We start from the raw sequence: 21,449 nt of genomic DNA, 5'->3' as shown, positions 1-21,449 counted from the left end.
CCAGTGTTCGAGGTACTTCCAAAAAGGGGAGTCGATCCAAAGCCTAAATGTACCAAAGAAAAGAGGGAAAGGCAGAAATTCTTGGTCAGAGGAGGGTTGTTCTCTTTCTTTTATGTCCGCGTGGTGTCGATATTGTTCCCAGCTGAGTTTGTTCCAGAGTCGCAGTTTTTATTCATCGTTTGCGCCTTTTTTGTCTTCTTTTGATCTTCTTCTTTTTGAATCGTGGCGTGGCAGTATTTGCAGACAAGATTTTTATGCCCCGATGAAATGCATCTCCTCGTTTCAAGCTCATGGTGGAAACAACACGAACCATAAAAAACAATCAAAGTAAAGAATCAAGGGAAGGGGAAGGGTATCATGGAGAAAAAATATAGACGGCCTACCAGTGTTTCCAGAAGTGTTTCCGAACCCAGTTGATCCGAATCCAGTGTTCTGCTGCTGAGTATTGTTGGAGCCAAAGCCCCCAAAAGAGGAGCCAGTCCCGAATCCCGACATCGCGTCTCGCGTTGTTAAGACTTCTAGCGAAAGCGAAATAGGATTATTGAGCCATGAACGGGCAGGTCCCAAAAATGCGAACGCAGCCTGGGAGGCCGAAAGGGTAGAGAAAGCGGGTGGTTGGCGCCGTCAACTTGCTGCGAGGTTGGGCTGGCAGGTGAGGTCGCGACGTGCAGAGGCAAAAAGAGCTTGCGAAACCGACAAAGAGGCTGATCGAACGGGATTTGTTCACAGATATGAGCAACTTATCTGCTTTCCCGTGCTTCAGAAGAAGAAACAGAGAGAATGAAGGGTGTTTGCACAGCGGACGCTGAGAAAACGCGGATGTTGCTGCTCTTAAGGAAAAAAAGTTGAGGTTCGAAGAGAGTCGACACAGTTAGCCCAAAGGGGAGTGTTGGTCAGGTGATGCAATTAGTCATGCTGCTGCCTAACAAAACTTAAATACGATAGCGGCACTAGCCGAATCAGGTAAAGCGCCATTCCTATCGTCGCTCTGCCGCTCCCGTCTTCGGGTAACTTCTCGACAGAGCCTCACCGGTGCCACATCCACATCAGCAAGCAGACTCCTTAAACTCTCGACAACCGCCTATACTTAACAGGTTCTTATTTAAAATAACATTGGTTTGATCCGTTTTAATCAACTAACAGAAACCGAAGAATGAAGTCCTAACTTTAGTCTGTGCTGAGTTGTCAATATTCATGTGCAGGTAGCTACTCATCGAGCGGTTAATTGATAAATAACTGTCCAATCCTTCTCATTTATCACAAATGGCACTCCTACGAAGGATTATATCTTTCCATCAGGGTAGAAATACCGTTCTGGAAGCTAGTACTGTGCTCTTAATTGCAGGCTGATGATCTAGGAGAGGCGAATATGCACTTTTTCAGCCACTAACAATGCTTCCGAATATATGGTATGATACTTGGCAACTTTTCACAACCTTTCAATATGGAATTTCTTCCTTACCTAGCTATGTGATCATGATTTTGTGACTAGTCTATATAGTATTCGTCTCCTCATATCCCTTCTATTCTCCTTCTCCACGAGCTTACTACCTAGCCGAGCCCGGGTCCCGGGTGGAAATAGGTGTATCGTTTGACATGATCATGGCAATTGCTGCATATTAAATAATATCAGGAGTGTAGTTTGCATCATGGACGAGAAGATTTTGCCTGTAGGCCGTATTTTTTTTTTATTTTTATTTTATTTTTATTTTTTTTTTTTTCGTGGTTCCGTGATTAGAATAAATGATTCCAAGAATCATCTCTTTCCGCAGAATGCCCACGCTCCAAGTCTTTAACCCATTGTTTGTAGTAGCTTTCCCACTTCGACTTGATGGCCATTCCAGCCTCCGGATTCAGTGAATTCCATCCGTATACACTCAATGCAGTAGTTAAGTTAGGGGACATTTCCACTCGGGCCTCCCTCACTCCCCTCAACTGTCGAAAAATATCCAAGTATGATGGTAAGGCGTCAATAGCCCGCTCGAGGCCATAATGACTATGCCACCATATCGTATAAGTAGGGTCAACAGAGAGTTTCATGCAGGTATCACGAATCAGCGCTACAATAAGCGTAAGGTTGTTAATGGTTGCCTTCTGCATTTCATCATAGAACTGGAAGTGAAATTGTTTGAAACGTTGCCACGAGCCAGGTCGTACTGACAGACAGTGTTTTTTGAGTATGGATATATTTTCGTTCCGTAAAGAAATGTTGCATACAAGTTTTCGATGGAGGAGGTCGCATGCGTCCTGGTAAATTTGGCGATTTACTTGTGCCATGTGCAGGATACTAAAGTACGTATAGAGTGGAACATATTCTTTCTGGTACTCATTGAGAATATATGAGAATATCTGTTGGCGGAGTTCAATCGGTAGACGGATGATGAAGCATGGCAGAGGCGAATCCACATGTTTGGTGCAAACTTGTCGTCTTTCAGACCAGGGTATCTTTTTGAGGCACTTGCGATTGTTCTCGAGCACTGCCTGGCAGCGAGTTACGGTCTCCCCCTGTTTCCGATGAGCCCAGCAGACGGGAATCTTGCGTGAAGCCTTGGTATTCGCTCGGTTTTTGCATGGAACGAAGGAATGTGTCAGAGCTTCACAGGGGGGTGGTATTTTCTTCTCCCTAGGCGTTGCTCCTAGGCTCTTTTTGTCTTTGTGCCCGCGGCCAGTTCTGGAGGAGCTGGATCGTGGCATCCTGGGATCTTTATCGCAGTAATGGGAGGGTATAATAAGAATACAGGATGGGGGAGCCTAGAGTACATAGTACTGCGAGAAAGGACGCTGGAGCCTAGGGCCAAGAAGGAGTTAAGAGCGCGGCTTTGACTAGTTAAGTGGGAGACGCGCTTCAGTGAGACGACGCGGTTGTTTAGTTAACTACTTAGTTAACTAGGCAACTGACTATTGATCATAGAGAGGTAATCTATTTGAAATATCCATGATATGATTGGCTGAATGAGCTTAGGGGGCTATTCTCTTGAGCTACAACGTCAATATTGAACATTTGATAAGGACCAACAAACAGCAACAAGGCTTCATATTCTTGGGTAAATCTTGCCCAGGCTATTTGCATAGTGTATCGCTATTTATATAACGGTTTAAAAGGCTCAGCAGTGCAAGAAAAAGACGATACCTACCACAACAACATCAAGAAGATTCCAGCTCATTTTTTCTTTGTTGCCTCATACATCTCGATAATCTTGGGAACCACGGTTGGATCCGAAAGCTAAAGAGTCATCAGCCACGAGTCACCGACAAGCTCAACGTCTATAGAAGCCTAAACGTTTACTTACCGTCGAGATATCACCCAAGCTGTCGGCTTCGCCGCTCAAGATCTTCCTGAGAATACGTCGCATGATCTTTCCGCTGCGAGTCTTGGGCAGGTCTTCAACGACGTAGACCGCCTTAGGAGCCGCAAAGGGTCCGATAGATTTTCGAACCTGCATTACTAACTCCTTGCGGATCTCCTCACCGATTTCGTTGCCTGTCTTGAGGGCAACGAAGGCGTTGACTGCCTGGCCGGTGAGCTCATCGTGTACACCGACGACGGCAGCCTCGGCAACGGAAGCTACATATTTGTCAGCTTAACTACTTTATACCTCCCTCATCCACAGAAATGGAAGACTTACAGTGTGTGATGAGAGCAGCTTCTATTTCGGCAGTAGAAAGACGATGACCGGAGACGTTCACAACGTCGTCAACTCTTCCTCTGATCCAGTAGTATCCGTCATGGTCTCGGCCAGCACCGTCTCCAGTGAACTATTTCTGGAATTAGCATGGAAAGAGACTAAACTGGCCTTTGCTTATTCAATCTACTCACGTAGAATCCTGGGTAGACATTGAAGTAGGTGTCCATGTATCGCTTGTGGGCACCCCATACTGTGCGAGCCATGCTTGGCCACGGCTGTTTAAATGCCAACACACCCTCTACATCGTTACCCTTCAGTTCTTCACCGGTAACTGGGTCGACGATGGCAGGCTCAATGCCGAAGAATGGCAGAGAAGCACTTCCCGGTTTGGTAGGAGTGATTCCACCCAGGGGAGTAATGACGTGAGAGCCAGTCTCGGTTTGCCAGTATGTCTGTATTTACTGATGTTAGATGCCTGCTTTAGAAAACAAAAGGATCCAATACTTACGTCGACAACTTGGGCCTTCTTCTTGCCAACAACTTCATAGTACCATTTCCAGATCTCAGCTGCGATTGGCTCACCAACACTTCCCAACACTCGGAGATCCTTCATCTCGTGGTGGATATGCTGGTCACCGGCACGCTTGAGAAGTCTGAGTGCGGTTGGTGCAACGTAGAACTGCGTGACCTTGTTCTTTTCAATGACGTCCCAGTATCTCGAGAAGTTCGGATAGGCAGGAGTACTCTCGAAAACGACTGTGGTCGCACCGAGAAGTAGTGGAGCATAGACAACATAGGTATGTCCGGTAATCCAACCAACGTCGCCACCGCAGAAGAATCGGTCTTCCTCGTGGATATCAAAGACGTATTTACCAGTTGCAGCGGCGCCAACCAGGTAACCAGCAGTGGTGTGCATCAGTCCCTTGGGCTTTCCGGTTGAGCCTGAAGTATACAAGAGGAACAGAGGATCTTCCGAATCCATGGACTCAGGAGCAATGTAGCTGGGGTACTTCTCAACCTCCTCGTGCCACCAGAGATCGCGTCCTTGAGTCCATGGAACCTCTGCTCCAGTCCTCTTGAACACGATGCAGCTAGTCACTCCAGGACACTGCTTCAAAGCCTCGTCGACAATCTTCTTGGTTCCAATGAGTTTTCCGCCTCGCTTGCCCTCGTCAGAGGTAATGACAACCTTGGAGTTGGCGTCATTGATACGATCACGCAGCGAGTCGGACGAGAAGCCCGCAAAGACGACAGAGTGCACAGCACCAATGCGAGAACAAGCAAGGAAAGCAACCAGAGCCTCTGGAATCATAGGCAAATAGATAGCCACCGTATCACCCTTCTTCACCCCCTGCTGCTTCAAAGTCCATGCGAAGCTCGAGACTTGCTTGAGCAGCTCGCCGTAAGTGATGCTGCGCCCTTCGCCAGGTTCATCGGCCTCGTAGATGATAGCAACCTTATCCGGATTCTTGAGCGCATGGCGGTCGACACAGTTGTAAGAAGCATTCAGTCTCCCACCAACAAACCAAGCATTATCACCTCCCTTTAAGGAGCCGATGTGCGTCGTGTTGAAGTCTTTGTCAAAGGTCACTAATTCCCGCGCCAGCCGCGCCCAGAAGGTATCTGGACTCGCGATAGACTCCTCATAAAGAGTCTTGTATTCCTCAAAGCTCTTCAAGTGCGTTTTGGTGGAGTGCTGGTGGTACTCCGCAGGTACACCAACGGTCTCGACCTGGTGGGCTTCCACGACCTATGCGCCAGTTAGCTACGCCCTCTTTTGTTCGCTTTCTCGCTTGCATAACACATAATAAACGTACCACCGGGGCCTTAGCGGCGTCTACCTCTGCCATGATCGTCTTCTAACGCAGACTTGTTTGCGTGCGACCAGGGGTACAGATGATCGCGGGGTAGCGGGGTGTAGACAGCTAAGCCGGTGTCAAGAGGGCGTCTAGAGGCGAACACAGGGCCTTGCGCAGTACGACGAAGCCTTCAGGAGGAGAAACAGGAGAGGAACGAAGCGAAGACGGGAGATGGCCAATATAAATAAGAAGAAGAGAAAGAAGAAAAGGCTCCAAAAAAATGGACCGGCTTCTCCAGAGCTGAGTTTATCATACCCGAAACTCCGTCTTGACTTCACCATCTCACTAACCCTCCGCACGCCAAACAGCGCCAGCCACATAAGTCGCACAGCAGCGCCAGGGATCTCGCAGGCCAGGGATCCATGCCGCATACCTTCTCCATCCTCCTGCTTCGGCACCCGCTGTCACCTCCTGAGGATGGTTTCCCGAGAGCGGCTCCCTACTAGTTCGCCGGCTAGCTAACTAGTTAACTATGCGGGGTCCCTCCATTCAACCGAAACAACTCAAGTCGAATCATACTACGCCTATTATAACCGCGGAGCAGCACGGAGCAGTTACTCCGTCCAGCTTTTACTGATCACGATGAAGACAAGACGAAAAACACGGAAGCGCCGAGACCAGAAGATTAATGGGATACGCTTGAGGCCCCTTGCTGCAGTGACACAGGCAAGCCACCGAGGGGCCAGGTAGCAACACGGCATGCAGCAGGGTTACATACATGCCTGTTCAGTACGATGGACGGTTCTGTGAAGTATCCAGCTAGGCGCTCCGCAACCTTCTGCAACCCATTATCAGTTGATCTGTCAGTTGAAGCTGCAGTGTCTCTCTCGGCATTTTATTCCGCATACTCTCTACAACTCCAACTTTAGTCTGCCTTAGTTGCCCACAGCAGTGGATATATCTACGCCCTGACCACCTATCCCACAGGTGTTATTCGGCAGTGCGAGGGCAGAAAATCATCCGGCTTGTCATTATTCCTGCCGTGTTAAACATCCATGAGTATAGAGACTCCTAGTAAGATAAATAGTGGGAATCTTCTACATAGTCAATACCGCATACTAACTCCTTTTCTATGGTTATATAACTCAGAACAAGAATACTTATTGGCAAGATTCAGGTGATTCCCGCCTGCTCCTCCTGTGAATAAATTAAAGAAGTAATTTTCTAAACCATGCCCCTACACTAATACCCCCCACAGTACTCGTCAACCCCCCTATAGTTCTATTAAAATGCCACTATGCTAAAAGGGTGAAGAGGTGGAAAGATAAATTTCGCGCTTTTATGCAGGTTCTTCAACGGTCTAACTCCAGCTAGGGGAACGTATCAAAAAGGGGCTGTTTCTTAGGGATTGCTGGTGCTCTTCCATGGAGAGGTTAACCTACCTCTATATGCAAGGCTGACTAGGTCCAGACGAATAAGCCCATTCCTGTGGTTAGGAGAGTGAAGTTATATTTTGATAAAGGCTTGAAGGTAGACAATATCTACCGCATCCCTACATAATACTTCTTAAATCTAGTCAAGCTTTCTTGGCGGCAGTTTCGGCCCATCGAGGCGGTATTCCTCGAGGTTGTCATACGGCGAATTGATACACAGAAAACATTTCATGGAGCATCATCATCATATATCATAAGTCAATCAATCATAGGCCCTATCCGCCGATGATCACTACGCTCTAATCTTATTCTGTTTTGACCTTTCCCCAGTTATTCATCCATAGGGACCCGATGCCCAGTATAAAAATCATTATCTTGCCGTCCCTTAGAAGGTCAGACAGCACGCGTCTGCCCGTCTTGAGCACACCGATAACACCACTACCGGCTCCATTGCCATCATTATTCATAAATATCTCTCGTGTTCCAATAAGTAGCAACTCGCCCATAACGAGGATAAGAAACGGGTTCTGCACGGTTGCGGGAGGCGGTAGTCGATCGCCGCCACCATAAAGATTAATAGTTGACTGCAGAAGCATCAAGAAATATAAACTTGTAGCCGTTGCAAAGACAATATGAGCGGCTTTCCATATCGAGTTGTTCCGTTGGGCGGACGGCGAGGCGGGCCCAGCTTTGGCTTGCAGAAATATATTGGCCATGGAAGGGGAGATTCCAAGGGCCGAAGCTATGTCATTGGGAGAGAGCTCCGGAGCATCACCAGTCGTGGGCTGAAAGGAAGGTGTTCCCCCTGGGGTTGTCATGCCAGCCCCGGGTGGAGGCATACCAAGTAGATTGCTAAGAAGTTTTGTCGTTGGATCTGCGTTGTCTCCTGCCGAGGGAGGCGGCTGTTGAGATCGAAGAAGGGCCCTTATATACTCCTCTTGCTCCTTGATAGACTGTGGGGAGCTATCTCCGGTATTGGGGGGCATTCCTAGCCCAGGAGATGTTCCCAACGGCGGCTGTTGCCGTGGCGGCGATTGTGCGGGAGGAGAGGCATATCTTGGAGGGCTTGGAGTGTTTCTAGCAGATGGGGAGTCCTCACGAACTGTAACCACCACCATTAGCAAAGCTTCAAAGAGCGTAATTAAGCTGGGAACAACATACATGACATTGAACGGCCACTGATACCTGTTATCTTGTCTAATCGCGCATTTCCAGTGGCCGCTATCTTCGCAGCTCGCTTCTCCCGCCTTAGGCGAGCTGCACGCTGGGTCTTCGTTTCTTCTACCTCAGCCATCGTTACGCTTCTTCTCTGTTTTTCTCTCTGCTTTTCTCTCTGTCACTGTCACCTTTGAGACCCTTTATTATTTTATTTACTGTGAGTGACGTTAGTTAGGGCTGGACAAAAGAAGTGCCACGTGACCATCAAATTGACGCCGGCTCGGGATAATATAACCCCGAAACTGACCTTGAGCCGCGGGCAGGTCCGAGCGCAATATAAAAGCCGATAGGAGCAGATTGGAAGACGTCAGGGGAATATCTTCACATGGAAAATGGTCCGATGCGGAACATTTAACTGACTCTCGATCGTACCTTAGATAGAATCATCTCAGATACCACCGCCACAGCAATTGATCCCAAAAAATGACGATCGATCTCACATAAAGCCGGGATTGGGAGGGATTACTTCATAATGCGTTGTAGACGCGAGGCCACTCTGCCAGGTTTTCGGGGCCAGATCAGCAGCCTCCTTGACATGCCCATCTGCCGGATCCGCTAAATGTGGCATCTGCAGTCTTTGCCCAGTAGATACCAACCTTGGCCGTTTGTTTGGCTCGTGGATAACACGAACGGCAATGGCTCGCCACGTATGACGTCAGAGCCCAGACCTCCCTTCGAGTATCAATATCAAGGATATGGAAGGTCTTATATATAACGATTGCTCAATTAGAGTTGATAAGAAAGTATGCCTTCAGCAGGTTCTGCCTTCTCTTAAAGGCCCATCATCGACTCAATTGCTGTCATCGATCAATTCCATTCATTACTCGAGAAAGGATTTAGAGCTATCTACCTCAAATGATCGGCAGACCGCAAGGAATATTCCTACAATGACGACTCAAAAGAAGCCTGGAGGCTACTGGAGCGAGGCCAATCCCGTCCCTACCATACAGCAATTCATTGCTGAATTAGATGCTGGAAAGGCAGAGCGAGACAGGCAAATTGATGAGGAGGCTCGCAAGAAAACCACGCCGCAGAAACAACCTACAGGGGCAGCTGTTCCGCATAGGAAGCCCGTGCCAAAGACCAAAGCCAAGGGCCGGGTGGTGACTGATCCAACTACAGGCACAGAGGTCGAAATTGACGATGTAGATGAGAACTTCAAGAAAGCTGTCAGGGACCCTCAGGTACGATTTTACCTCTTTTTGTATCCACGGATAGTTAAGGAGAAGGTTTTGGTATGCTGATGATAATGTGCCGCTAGTTATCTGTTCCTAATGCAAACCTTGGATTGCCAACCGTAAGCATAATCCAATTGTATATGTTTTGCCTGCATCATCAACACTAATCCTGGTTTTAGTCTGTTCAAACCAAACCATCGCAAAAACTAGAAGAGTACAAGCATACTCAGGATATCGTATCTCCGCCAGAGCCAATTGCGGCTGGAACTACGAGCGATGTGCCCATTCATGGGGAAAGAACCAACATATTATTTCACCCGACCCCCTCAATCAGCTATGAGCCGATGTTCAAAATATTGGAGAAAAGGGCTGGTGTCCTATGCTCTGTTATCTTCGGCTCCATATTGGTTGCTGGCCGCTTTGCGGGAGGTGAATTGAAATGGATATTCCCGCTTGCCTGTTGTGTTGCAACGGGGGTATGGCTCTGGACTTATGATGTTATCCGTCGAGGGCGGACATTTGAATGGCATTCGGAAAAGCTCCGTGGACAAACAGTATGTTGGTCCCAGATCCTACACACTAGCCGAAGGTTCTTCATAGAATAGTATTATTGACATCATGGCCAGGCAACTGCAAATCTCCTTCCAGAGTCCGCAGAATGGCTGAATTCGTTTGTCGAGATATTTTGGGGCTTGATCAACCCAGATATGTTTGCTAGCGTTGCTGACACCATTGAGGATGTCATGCATGCATCGTTACCTGGAATAATCGAGAACGTCAGAATAGCTGAAATAGACCAGGGATCGAACCCCTTGCGCATAATCAGCTTGAGGTCGTTGCCGGATGGCCAATGTTCAGATTTAATAGAAGGTCTACGCAACTATAATCTGGAGAACAAAGACGAACAGCAAGCTGCCGCTGAGGAGGAAGGTGGCCAACCTTATAACCTTGAATGTACATTTGCGTACCATGCTAAACCTGGTGAAAACACCTCTTCTAGAGCACAAAACATGCACATGATGGTGGTTTTCTATCTCGGAGTCAAGGGTTTATTCGGTGTCCCCTTTCCTATTTTCGTTGAATTGTCGGAGCTCGTCGGCACTGTCAGGCTTCGTTTGCAACTCTCTCCTGAAGCACCATTTGCTAAGAGCTTGACATTCAGTTTGATGGGGATGCCACATATCCGAGCAGGCTGTACTCCCATGATCAAACGAGGAATCAACATCTTGAACCTCCCATTGATATCCAACTTTGTCAACTATGCCATTAGAGCGGCAGTGAGCATGTACGTAGCACCAAAATCAATGTCACTTGATCTTAGTATGATGCTTGGAGGCGATGATATCCAAAAGGATACCAGCGCACTGGGCGTTTTCTGGGTGCGAATCCACCGTGCCAATGGCTTAAGCAAGCAGGACAAGAGAGGAAGCAAGGGCGGTGGCAGCGATCCTTACATCAACCTGTCGTTTTCAAAGTACGGGAAACCGATGTATTGTACTAGGGTTATTTGTGATGATCTCAACCCAGAATGGGAAGAGTCTGCGGCCCTTCTTGTGACCCCGGAGCTTATCAAGGCCGACGAGAAGCTCAGCGTCGAGTTGTGGGATTCTGACAGGAATACTGCCGATGATATCGTGGGCAAGGTTGAGCTGTCTATGCAAAACTTGCTTCAACATCCCGGAAAGATGTTCCCTATTACTTCTAAGCTTCAGGGTATGGATGCAGGCACTGAGATGCCAGGAGAACTTTTCTGGGAAGTGGGATACTTCCGCAAACCACATTTCCGACATGCTCTTCGCACTGATGGCAAGGATGAAACACTCCCTAAGGACTTGAAAGACCATCCTGCTCTCCAAGATGAGAAGGGCAATGTTCCTGAGCCCGAGGATGATGCTGAGGCAGTTACGTGCACCCCTCCTGATCCTCTTTGGCCGAGTGGTATATGCACAATCGTCATCCATCAAGTTGTAAACCTGCAAGTTCAAGATATCAAAGGAACTCTCAAAAACCGAAAGGGCAACGAATATGAGGCCGCTAGATCTTATGGAGAGAGTACTGGTGAGGAAGGAAAGCAATTCCCAACAAGCTACTGCACTGTCCACTTGAACGATGAGCCGGTAAGTAGCAAGTTATCTCACAGGACTGTCAGATAATCTAACTGTTATTATAGATATTCCGCACCCGAGCCAAGGCAGTGTCCAGTAAGCCCATATTTAACGCTGGAACGGAGAGGTTTGTTCGGGATTGGAGATCAGCTATGGTCACCATTGCCGTCCGTGATCAAAGAAACCGGGAACATGATCCGATTCTGGGTATTGTGCCCCTTAAGCTCTCTGATATCCTCCAGGCCAGCTCTCAAGTCACTAGATGGTATCCCCTTGATGGCGGTATTGGCTTTGGACGTATTCGGATATCCCTCCTATTCCGCAGTGTTGAGCTTAGGCTCCCGCCGAAGCTACTTGGATATGATGTCGGTACCTTTAGCATCACATCAAACAAAATCATACTGAAAAACTGCGCGTCTCGCGGTAAGTTGAAGATCAGGACCAGTGGAGTTCATTATTCGGTGCCCCGTTCTGCGTGGAAACCGGATTCCATAGAGGAAAATGGAGGTTTCTTCGACCTCACATCCGACTTGAAGGAGGAGATCATATTGCCTACCAAACATCGTTATCGGTCTGCGATAATATTCGAAGTTCAGCATAGTTCCGGCACCGCCCACGCCCTTGTATGGCTCCAGAACCTTGTTGACAACGAAGAAACGCCCGTCGACTTACCTGTCTGGACAGCTAAAAATTCCTGGCGACTAGTTCAGAACTACATGGCAGAAGAGAACTGGGAGGAAGCCAAAAATAGTCCTGGTTTGGAAGACCTTGAGATGGTTGGACGAATCCAGTTCAGCTGTCGTTTCACCCCTGGTTTCCATCAGACCCATGAGAAGCTGGTCAATAACAATGATTCCAGAGAAGCTTTTGAAACGTGGGAAGCGAGTGTATCTGAAGGTGTACGGGGAGAGATCCGCTCAGAGGTTCCTCCAACGGTGCAGAGGTTACATGAGAAGTCCCTAGTCCAGGAACGGGATATCCTCCGTCAAGCCAGCGCCAAACTCCGAAGGCCTAGATCGAAGGACAGCAACTTATCCTCAATTGATGATATTATCCGACAATCGATGACAGGAAACGCCAGCTCTCGTATCGAGGGGAGTGCAGCATCTGAAGGCCAACACGAGAACCAGAGCAGGAATCAATCTCGTCCAACAACAGCCGGGAGTGCAAATGCAAATGCAAACGCAAACACAAATGCAGATGCAGGTGTAACTGCGAATAGAACCGTTCCAGCGCCCATGACGGTGGGCGGAGATGGCATGCCTGAAAGCCACAATAATCCTCAGATGATGGACTACGCCGACGGCCCTACCACTACTGAAGCGGTTGATAGACCCCTCGGAGAAAGAGAAGTAGCTGGAGCTGAGACTACCGTTGGTGGAGCTATGGCTTCTCATGAATATGATCTAGATGATGGTAGGGTAGATGGCCATGGCGAGAATGACAACAACGATGACAACGCCGACGCTGCACTTGTTGACGGGGTCCTCTCAGAATCAAGCCACGAAACAACGGAGGAGAGGAGAGAACGAATTGGCAACAAGGAGAACCGACGCAGCGAATGGCGAAAGCATCGTGGCGTGATGCAATGGCGCCCAGCTCGTAATGCCGCTTTCGTCAAACACGAAGCTTCGTTTGCGATGAAGAAGGTGAAGGACAAGCTTATGGGCGACATGACGGGCCGCGAGCCAGATATTCAAACCGAAGTCGGCTGAGCCAGATTCGAGTCGGACATTCCGGGGCTCTTTTTGCTTCTTTGGACCGGCTGAGGGTCTTTGCTTCTATCCCCACACTCTTTTAACTCGTTCACGGGCGTGTGCACATACTCCAGATTGATCGTGCAATGTATTGTTGGGCTGATAGTCTTGACCCCGTGGTGCTATCATAAGTGGTAGGAGATCTGATGTCCTCCGGATGTTGTCCGTATAAACTAGTTAACCGTTAGTTACCATGTCAACAGCACTAGAAGTGAATGCCCATAGTTATACTCCGTATACATTGTTCCAATGCTTTCCTCTCATAACTATGGACTGGTGATGCCGGATGCAAGCTTCATCTTAGTATGCCTGCAGCCTCCATTCTTGAAGTGGACGTTGGATATATTGCATATTTGCAAAAAGGAGAGACCGTAAGAGGCGGTCGAAGTACATACTCGGTAGCCCCCAGATATCGTCATGCTTGCTCTCCTTATTCTATAAATAAAACGTCCGGGCTTCTCGCCTCGTATTCTCTTCGCCTTTCTCTCTCTCGAAGAGATGTCTCCCAACGAGCAAGCCTACCCGGCGAGACCTATCAAAACGTTTTCAAAACAGCCTACTAACGCCCTACTTGTCCCTTTTCTGTCGTTTCTTTTGATATCTCTTCCGCCTCTGTCGGTCTGTCTTTGGCCGAATCAAGCAACTTGAACCGTCCGCAGATAAATGACGGCTCATCCAGCACAGACAGTCTGGAGTCCCGTCGAGAGTCCCGTCTGGAGTGATTATCATCATGTGTTTCAGCCCATGGCGGCAAATTTGCTCTGGCTCTCTGCCGTTTTCGTTTCTTTTCTTTTGGATGCTCATGGTTGATGTTCAATGCTCGATCCCTGGCCTTGCATGGCGCTTATCTTTAAACACAGACTTCCCCCTGTCCCTGTCTGTGTAGCAGAAGGCTGAAACGTTGCACCATCACGAGTCAATAATAATATATCAGACTAATTCTGGCTCTCTGGGCTGTCGAATGGAAGGAGTTCAGACAGAAGGATTCTATCCTTCACTTCCAAGAGTGAAGAAAAAGCAAGACGGCCGCCAAGGAGGCCCTTTGCTTCCAGCCGGCCTTCATCTCGTTTCTTCTTCGGCTAAAAAGCAAGGAGAGCCAGTCAAGTTCGGATTTGAGGGTCATCTATGGTGGCTAGCCGTCACTTTCGGGGGCTAGCATTAGCGGCTTCATCGCGGGGGCTGTCAACATACGAGAGCACGGTGAACTGTATGGAGTAGGCAGCGAGAGGATGATAATTTGCTCCGAGCAGACAAATAGCAGTGTTGCAGAGTAAGTAGGCTTAAATATGCACGGAGTAGGTGTGTATTAGTTCTAAGCACCATTTAGAGGGTGTAGGTTGGTATTACACCCTCCGTCCATCCTCATGTTTGTTTACTACCCCTGAAGGAAAAACCTGCCTGTAACTACTTGATAGGGACCTCAGATGGGGTATAGTCGCACCTGAAGAGGCCTATACACATTCACAAATGCAGTACTATGCGCAGAGCAGCTGGTATCATCAGTATGCTCGTCACTAGACATCATTCACTACCGATGGCTTCACAGAATTGGCATTAAACTCCAGACCAACCTTTTCAACCTGCTAAAAACAACATCACCAGTCATATTTAACTATACCATGTACTCTATTTCATCTGCTCGGGAGCACTCATGATCTAGCTTGCACAACTAGGGGTCTGGTTGACTATCCATTGGGTTAAACTCCAGCCTCTCGTACTCTCTGGAGTTGTCGAGCGGCCCTTTGCCAAAGATATAACATCATTCTTGCTTATGTATGCCTGTGGCTGCGTCGTTTTTGATACCCTTGTTATCTCTCTGCGTCAATTCATCGACACGGCAGTTACTCTTATTAAAAGACGGTAAAAGCCAATCGTGGTCCCATCAATATTTGTTCATAATATGAGTGGATATGAACGAATATCCCTAACCACCCCTGCAGTCCACCAAGTTGATCAAACTCAACTACTCAATCTGCCGAGCTTGGAGGTTGTTGGTCGGCCAGAAGACTTTAGTTTATCATAGTCGGACTCCAGTGTTAACTCAACAGGCTTAAACCTGAAGAAATCGCTCGGAAATGCTGCGATGTGAAGTCCGTTTTGTAGAAGTGTACGGCCATCTGGGTATAGTTATGACTGAGAAATTCAGGCCCACTGCTCATAATTTGCGTGTAGTGATTGTATAATCACTAGTAAGCATGAAGATTGCCGTGGGGATAAATTTAGCAGGCTATCATCGATACAGCCAGAATGTTGATTTGAGAGATATTACCAACAGTTTGATAAGCGGCTGCACGGCTGGCTGCTATTCTTAGAAATGTGAGAGGTGGAGTTGGTTGTCAGCGTCTAGACGGCTGCAGGGCGAACTTAGAAGTTCGAACCGTTGGAAGTACTCAAGAGACTCACAGTTAACCTCTGTTCCTCCAACAGCTTGTTTGTTCGTGTTGTGTTGGGGATCGGGCGGTCGGACAGCTACCTGCGTGATATCTCATTCTCCCTTGTCCTTGCATTGACCAAATGGACAGAAACGCACATAAGCAATCCCGGGGTGTGATCCAACAAGAGGGTGTCGGCGAAGATCCGTCATTGGTCCCCTGAGAGGTCAAAGGGAGATGGCCGCAGTGCATCCTGCCCAGGCAGGCCAGTAGTGGGCGACATCAGATGCCACGAAAAAGTGCATGTTGGCTGTTCTCCCGAAGTTGCGAGGTGTTGGTTACGTGTTAGCTGGCTGGGTGGCTGCCCTTGGTGTTGATGCTGGAAACTACACCGAAAGAAGGAGATATAGCCAGGCCAGAAGTGCCTCATCCCCACTCCCCCCCTTTTTATGCTTCAGGCAAAGAACTCTGGTAGAACTTCGAGTAGCCACTTCGGAGAATACTTAGGCGTGATGGGGGAACGGTGCGAACGCCCTCAAAGCCGAATCGTAGCCCCGAGGTGAAGTGACGACGGAAGGTTGGCGGTAAGAGAAGTTAGACGGCTGTGGATGGATACGAGGCGACCGAGTCAGGCGAACTGAACTGTTAGGTGTTGATTTCTTTTCTTTTTGCTCTCTCTTTCTTTCTATATATATACACGTAACTCTTTTTGTAAAGAAAAAAACAAAAAAGTATACATAACGTCATGCGTGTTTCTGATTAAAAGTAAGGTAAATATCTTTATTCTCAATATGTCCAGCTATTGAAAATGTAAGTATGATATTTGGTATTCGAAAGGGAAAACGCTACATGGGTATACAAGCCAAAGCTTCGTTTTTGCTCCCAGACTCCCGCCAAAGAACAGCCAAAAAAACAAGCAAATGGGTGTTATGTTTCAAGGGCAGTGTGATGACAATGCCTCTCCCAAGCAGAGTGGTTAGAAGTAGATAAGGATGGAGAGAAGCAGCCAATCCTGACAGTTAGATGAATTTATATATATATAGAGAATTGTAAGTATGCACGGGTCGTCACGTTCGTTGGCATCGTTATTGAGTAACGGGATTCGACGAGGAATGGCTTCGGCCTTCAACATGTCAGCCTTAAAGAGCCCGGCTTGACAACCGGGCTGGAACATATCCCGGAGCCTTGAGACGGCGGAGGCGTCATGTCAGCAAAGGCTAGGGGGGCTTCATCGTTCTTCTTCTCGGTATGTGGCGTTGAAGGTACCTCGTACGATGCCTCTGCAGGGGGTGTTGCGAGATCGGAGCTTGGAGGACTCGAAGACTGAACATAGCCATCTTTTATCGGCCCCAGAGTCCACCGCCATTCCCGCTGGACGGTCCGTTGGTGTATAGGCGTTTGTGGAGGTAAGCTGTCTTCCCGAGAGGGCAATAGGCCATCTCGGACACCGGCTGCAAGGATTTGTCTCTCGCTGCGAAAACTCTTATGTTTTGATCGGGTCTGCTTCCTTGTTCTCTTAGGTGACTTGACTGCATTCTCTGACTCGTCTTCTGACGGAGTTGCTCCGCTGGATGCGGAGTCGCTGGAATCGGAATCTTCCTCCGACGAACTGTATGTGTATGTGTCGAGCGGGGAACTCGTCCCAGAGGCATCTGTCGATTCAATGTCGGAGTGTTTAGCGGTAAACTTGACTGTCTTTATGATCTCGTCAAGTGGGTATCGATATTTCACTCGTTTTGTAGATGGCGTTGACGCTGTCGCTTCTGGGCTCCCAAGTTGTTCTTCAGCCTGAGCGGGTGATGGGATGGGTGAGTTTCTTAAAATTCCCCGTATGCCCTTTGGAAGCTTGTAAGGCGGCTCTGCAGCCCGGACAGGTCCTGCCCTTGCAGGTGATGACGGCGCACGCTGGCGATTCCTTGATGGGCCTTTTAGAGGTGACCGACATACTGGTGAGTTGACACGGTGGAATGATTCGTAGGCGTTTTTGAAGGTGTTCCTGTTGGTAGGGGATTGACAACTATTGCTCGAAACAGTCAAGGATAGTGCAGTTGATGATTTGCCAAAGGTGACAGGAACACAGGACGTTTGGAGAGATAGTTTGGGTCTCTTGTTAATATTGGGACCAACTTGGTTTCGGATGGGTGTTAGAGGCGGTGCTATCGAGGGCACGCTTGGGTATACCGCTGGTTGGGTAGCCACTTTCAGCATATTGGTGTGAGGCCGGTGGTAATCTTCTGAAGGCGAGATGACGGGCGAGTATGCGGTTGCTGAAGAGTGAGATGAAGAAAAGGACGCAGGTGAGAGGGCGGTTGAAGAGTATGATGAGGATGATGAGGAGAGCGCTGGAGAACTACTTCGTCCAGGAGAGGTGGCTTCTGGTTCCACTGATGTGAGGTTGATGGGCTTCTCACTAGCCATTGGTATAGTGATCATGGCTATTCTTGGGAGAAGGAGGATGGTTTTAATTCAAATAGCCCAAAGAAGAGGAAAGTCAAAAAAAGAATATTGAATCTAGGAGAAGACTCAAAGTCCGACCGACCCGACCTCGAGACCACGCGAGAGGCGAAAACCAGGACAAAAATAGATGGCCCAAGGAACTTCGCTTCCTGCAACGGGGGGATCCGGATGTGGTAAGCAAGAGGCAGTTAAAACAGGAGAGTTGTCATGAGTTGGAAGTTGTCCGCAAAGCACGCGAGGTCAATGTTGATATAGCGACAGGGGAAACAATCTATGATAATGCCAGTTCGAGTGGACCCATGCATCGTGAGAGATGGCGAATATCTGGTGGCGGGTAAATTTCTATTCTTGTGGCAGCTTCATTGGGGTGTCGAATTTCAATAATTGTTTCGATCCTGCCTAGGCGACGATCAGAGCGTGGCAGAGGAGAAACTCTGGCTGGAGAGCGTTTTGTGAAGTGAAGAAGAGAAAAAGAGAGAGAGCAAAGGAAAAGGAAAATGGGAGAAAAGGTAGTGGGGAGGTTGAAGAAGCAGAACCAAGTGTTATAAAATGCAAGTTACCAGGGCGGTTAGCATAGACGGCCTCTCAACCGTCAAATGAACATGCATATGTAACTTAGAGAGAACAGGAATCCTGATCTCAATCATCTCGGAAATTCTTTTCTTTTTTTCTTTTTTTTCTGCTTCATTTTAATTTTCAGTTTGCCAAAGTAAAAATTTAAAAATAAAACGTACAAGATGGAAATAGACAGAGAGGGAGAAAAAGAAGTGTGAAGCGCCCTCACAGACGGAAAGGCACTGGGGCAGGGACAGGGGCCGGTCCTGGTGAAGGCGCACCTATCCGCCAATCGAAGGCAAGGGGAGCGCAGGTCTCTGAACGAATCATGGCGATCGCTAGCGGAGCCACCACGCGCTGCCTATTTATATATCGGCACCACTTGTGGAGGCATCCCTTTTTTTAGGCAAGCGTTTCAAGGCCTAGCTTATTGGTTGGCAGTGGCCCTGTTGACAGATTGAGGAGAAGATCGCTGATTTCCTGTAACACAACGCCAGTGTATCTGTGAAAAACCACTATTAGCATACTGATCAAGAGACAAGAGGAGATATAATATAAGTAAACGAGATATGCTCCCACGATACGAGGACGAGGTTATCCTTCTCCGATCCTTCTTGAGGAGATGCTACCTCTTCCACCATGTTGGGTAGCCACCAGCGGTTCTATCCTTGCAGAATACGAACTCCAGACTCTGTTGCGTCAATACGAGAGAGAGCCCTTATCCATATACGTACATACTCCGTCCCTGCTATTAACGCTCCAGACCCCGTGCATGCCCAGGTATTTCAGGAATCATTCTTTGCCCTCGCTCTGTGTGAGAATAAATTAACTGCCGTGTCTGATTCTGAATCTGAGACGACAGGTTTGGGTGAATATTTGTTTGGAGAACTGGCAGCAGAAAGGCTCTCGGGACGGTGGTACAGAGCGGGGCGATCCGTTCCCATCCACATGAGTTACGACTCTCGTCAGAATAGAAAAATGGGTGCTGAGAAAGGGATGCCTCCTTCTGTCTTGGCTTCTCATGTGCGGCCTCTCATCGCTCCCCACTCCAGAGGTTTGGTCAAGTTGGGTTTTGCTCAAGATCAGAGTGTCGTCAAGAAGGGCGGGCATCACTGGCAATGCTGTCAGAACGCAGAAAAGCGTCACCTGTAACAGGAGAAGCGCGAACGCCACCCATTTCTTTTTTCCTCTTTTCCATCTTACCCTACTCGCCTTTGCCAGTCCATAATATCTTCCGAACAACCGAGAGCTTCATGGAGTCTTTGCATGGAGGAAGTTGGACTTAACTCATCTGGGGGTGTTGGGATGACCGTCACGTCCAGAAACTTATGGTGTGGTTCCTCCCCAATCTGGACAAGGACCAGGATTTGTGACAGGTGCGTAAGCTTCACGGACGAGAGGCCCTATCAGGTAAAGGTCTCGAGCCAAAGCCCCGTTGCCTTTTTATTTATCCTTTCTCTCCCCCGCCATCCACATACATAATTTTCCCGCAGCTATATGCAGTGTGTGCGCATCCACCTTTGCGTCGAGAAGACAAATTCCCTTGGTCTTTCGGAGTCTCTCCACGGCTTAACTTGCCAATGGGGTGAAGCAGCCTGTCATGGGGGGTGATCAGTATCTGCTGCACAAGAGAGCATGCTGTTAAGAGAAACACCTAAATCACACCCATGTCTGAACCGCTTTTTCCTCCGATGGAAAAAGCAAGTGGCATAATTCTGCATACCACAATATATCCTCCTCATTTTCTTTAGGCAGTTCATTTGTTGTCCCCTCGGATCATACATCAGCCATTCCCACTAGGACGCCAGAAAAATAAGCATTTGCTTCGGGACCGAGAGCTGTCCCAGACTGCATCAGGAACTCGTCCGTCCGTCTCTAATTACAGCCCTGCAGTGGTGACAAGACGATGATCTGATGTATAATCCGCTATTTCTGGCTGACGATGATGATGATGATGTGCAATTGACGTTGTGTGAGGTTGAAGTTGAAGTTGTTTTTTCTTCGTTGTTGAAGCCAAAAAGAAAAATAACACTCAAAAAGTCTGTGCGTTGTCCTAATCAGGCAACTCTCAATGTCAGACGTTGTTTTGCACCAAAAATCGAGTCTTTGGCGAAATTCCATCGCAGATTTCGATTCTCTGGCTTTGTTCAGCTGGCATAACAGCGTGTTGCTGCATTTCTACATGTTCGCGCATCAGCCTGCCCTGACTCGGAAAAGAGATGCAGCGTCCTTGTCCCCGGAACCACTCCCTGCCTGGCCTATATTCTTACCCCTTGCGGGAGAGAGTGGTGAATCCATGGGAAGAAACGGCAAGTAAATTCGCTCTACGGGATACCAGGGTTCATCATTTATGCATAAATCTAGATGTTGGCTTTGACTCCTCCGCAGTGATGGTGGCAAAACAAGTAAAACAGTAAAACTCTCTGTCCTTGAGTCAGTATGTTCGATATATAGTTATATCACCCCAGAATCGGTTAGTGATTAATATGGAGTATTAGATGAGAATGATATCACTCAGCAGCAGCCCCTCGGTCATCATTACGGCGAGAGTCCACACCCCATCCACCTTCTTCGGCGCAACTGGCTCGATTCTAATAGGCCGAACGCACTCTTCGGCTCTACCCCTTGCCATCTCGTGCATCATTGTGCATCTGTTCACTCTCCATGGACAAAATCGCCCTATATGAGTGGATCAAGCGACGAAATAACCATCTCGTTGAAATGGAAGTTAGAACGAGGAAAATAATAATAATAGAAGGGCTCATATATATGCAATGCCAAAATCTCCACTTTGTGCACAGCATAGCTGTCGATCATATGAAGAACGGGCTTTCATTCGATGCTGTCAGCCACTGATTTTTGCATGGATGTGCTAGTCATCGACAAGAGTTTAACCCTTCCCCTTCATTTTTAACATTAAAATCCCCTCCTGTGCCCTTTGGGAGCAGA

The 21,449-nt window shown here is 48.1% G+C and overlaps 5 protein-coding genes across 5 annotated transcripts; 1 reads left to right on the top strand and 4 right to left on the bottom strand.

The window, feature by feature from the left end:
* Positions 1-1,734: 1,734 nt before the first annotated feature.
* On the bottom strand, positions 1,735-2,694 carry ARB_02295 (uncharacterized protein; the record flags this gene model as incomplete). Its single annotated transcript, XM_003011399.1, has 1 exon — positions 1,735-2,694. The coding sequence occupies one exon, from the start codon at positions 2,692-2,694 to the stop codon at positions 1,735-1,737; it is 960 nt and encodes a 319-aa protein (XP_003011445.1).
* A 466-nt stretch (positions 2,695-3,160) lies between these two features.
* On the bottom strand, positions 3,161-5,476 carry ARB_02294 (uncharacterized protein; the record flags this gene model as incomplete). The annotated part of the gene is made up of 6 exons (XM_003011398.1): positions 3,161-3,223; positions 3,291-3,565; positions 3,627-3,756; positions 3,818-4,078; positions 4,135-5,376; positions 5,444-5,476. The coding sequence occupies 6 exons, from the start codon at positions 5,474-5,476 to the stop codon at positions 3,161-3,163; spliced, it is 2,004 nt and encodes a 667-aa protein (XP_003011444.1).
* Positions 5,477-7,163: 1,687 nt separating this feature from the next.
* On the bottom strand, positions 7,164-8,152 carry ARB_02293 (uncharacterized protein; the record flags this gene model as incomplete). Its single annotated transcript, XM_003011397.1, has 2 exons — positions 7,164-7,960; positions 8,020-8,152. 2 exons carry the CDS (start codon positions 8,150-8,152, stop codon positions 7,164-7,166), a joined length of 930 nt encoding a protein of 309 aa, XP_003011443.1.
* A 619-nt stretch (positions 8,153-8,771) lies between these two features.
* ARB_02292 (uncharacterized protein) lies at positions 8,772-13,074 on the top strand (the record flags this gene model as incomplete). The annotated part of the gene is made up of 4 exons (XM_003011396.1): positions 8,772-9,311; positions 9,434-9,808; positions 9,881-11,371; positions 11,425-13,074. The coding sequence occupies 4 exons, from the start codon at positions 8,772-8,774 to the stop codon at positions 13,072-13,074; spliced, it is 4,056 nt and encodes a 1,351-aa protein (XP_003011442.1).
* Positions 13,075-16,613: 3,539 nt separating this feature from the next.
* Positions 16,614-17,921, bottom strand: ARB_02291 (uncharacterized protein; the record flags this gene model as incomplete). Its single annotated transcript, XM_003011395.1, has 1 exon — positions 16,614-17,921. One exon carries the CDS (start codon positions 17,919-17,921, stop codon positions 16,614-16,616), a length of 1,308 nt encoding a protein of 435 aa, XP_003011441.1.
* Between the last annotated feature and the right edge of the window lie 3,528 nt (positions 17,922-21,449).

This window comes from Trichophyton benhamiae (genome assembly GCF_000151125.1).
Source record: "Trichophyton benhamiae CBS 112371 chromosome Unknown Abenha-G-c-321f20.f1, whole genome shotgun sequence".
In the NCBI taxonomy this organism is placed as follows: domain Eukaryota; kingdom Fungi; phylum Ascomycota; class Eurotiomycetes; order Onygenales; family Arthrodermataceae; genus Trichophyton; species Trichophyton benhamiae.
Note: the sequence above shows the minus strand (reverse complement) of the source record. Positions and strands in the feature narration are given on the sequence as shown.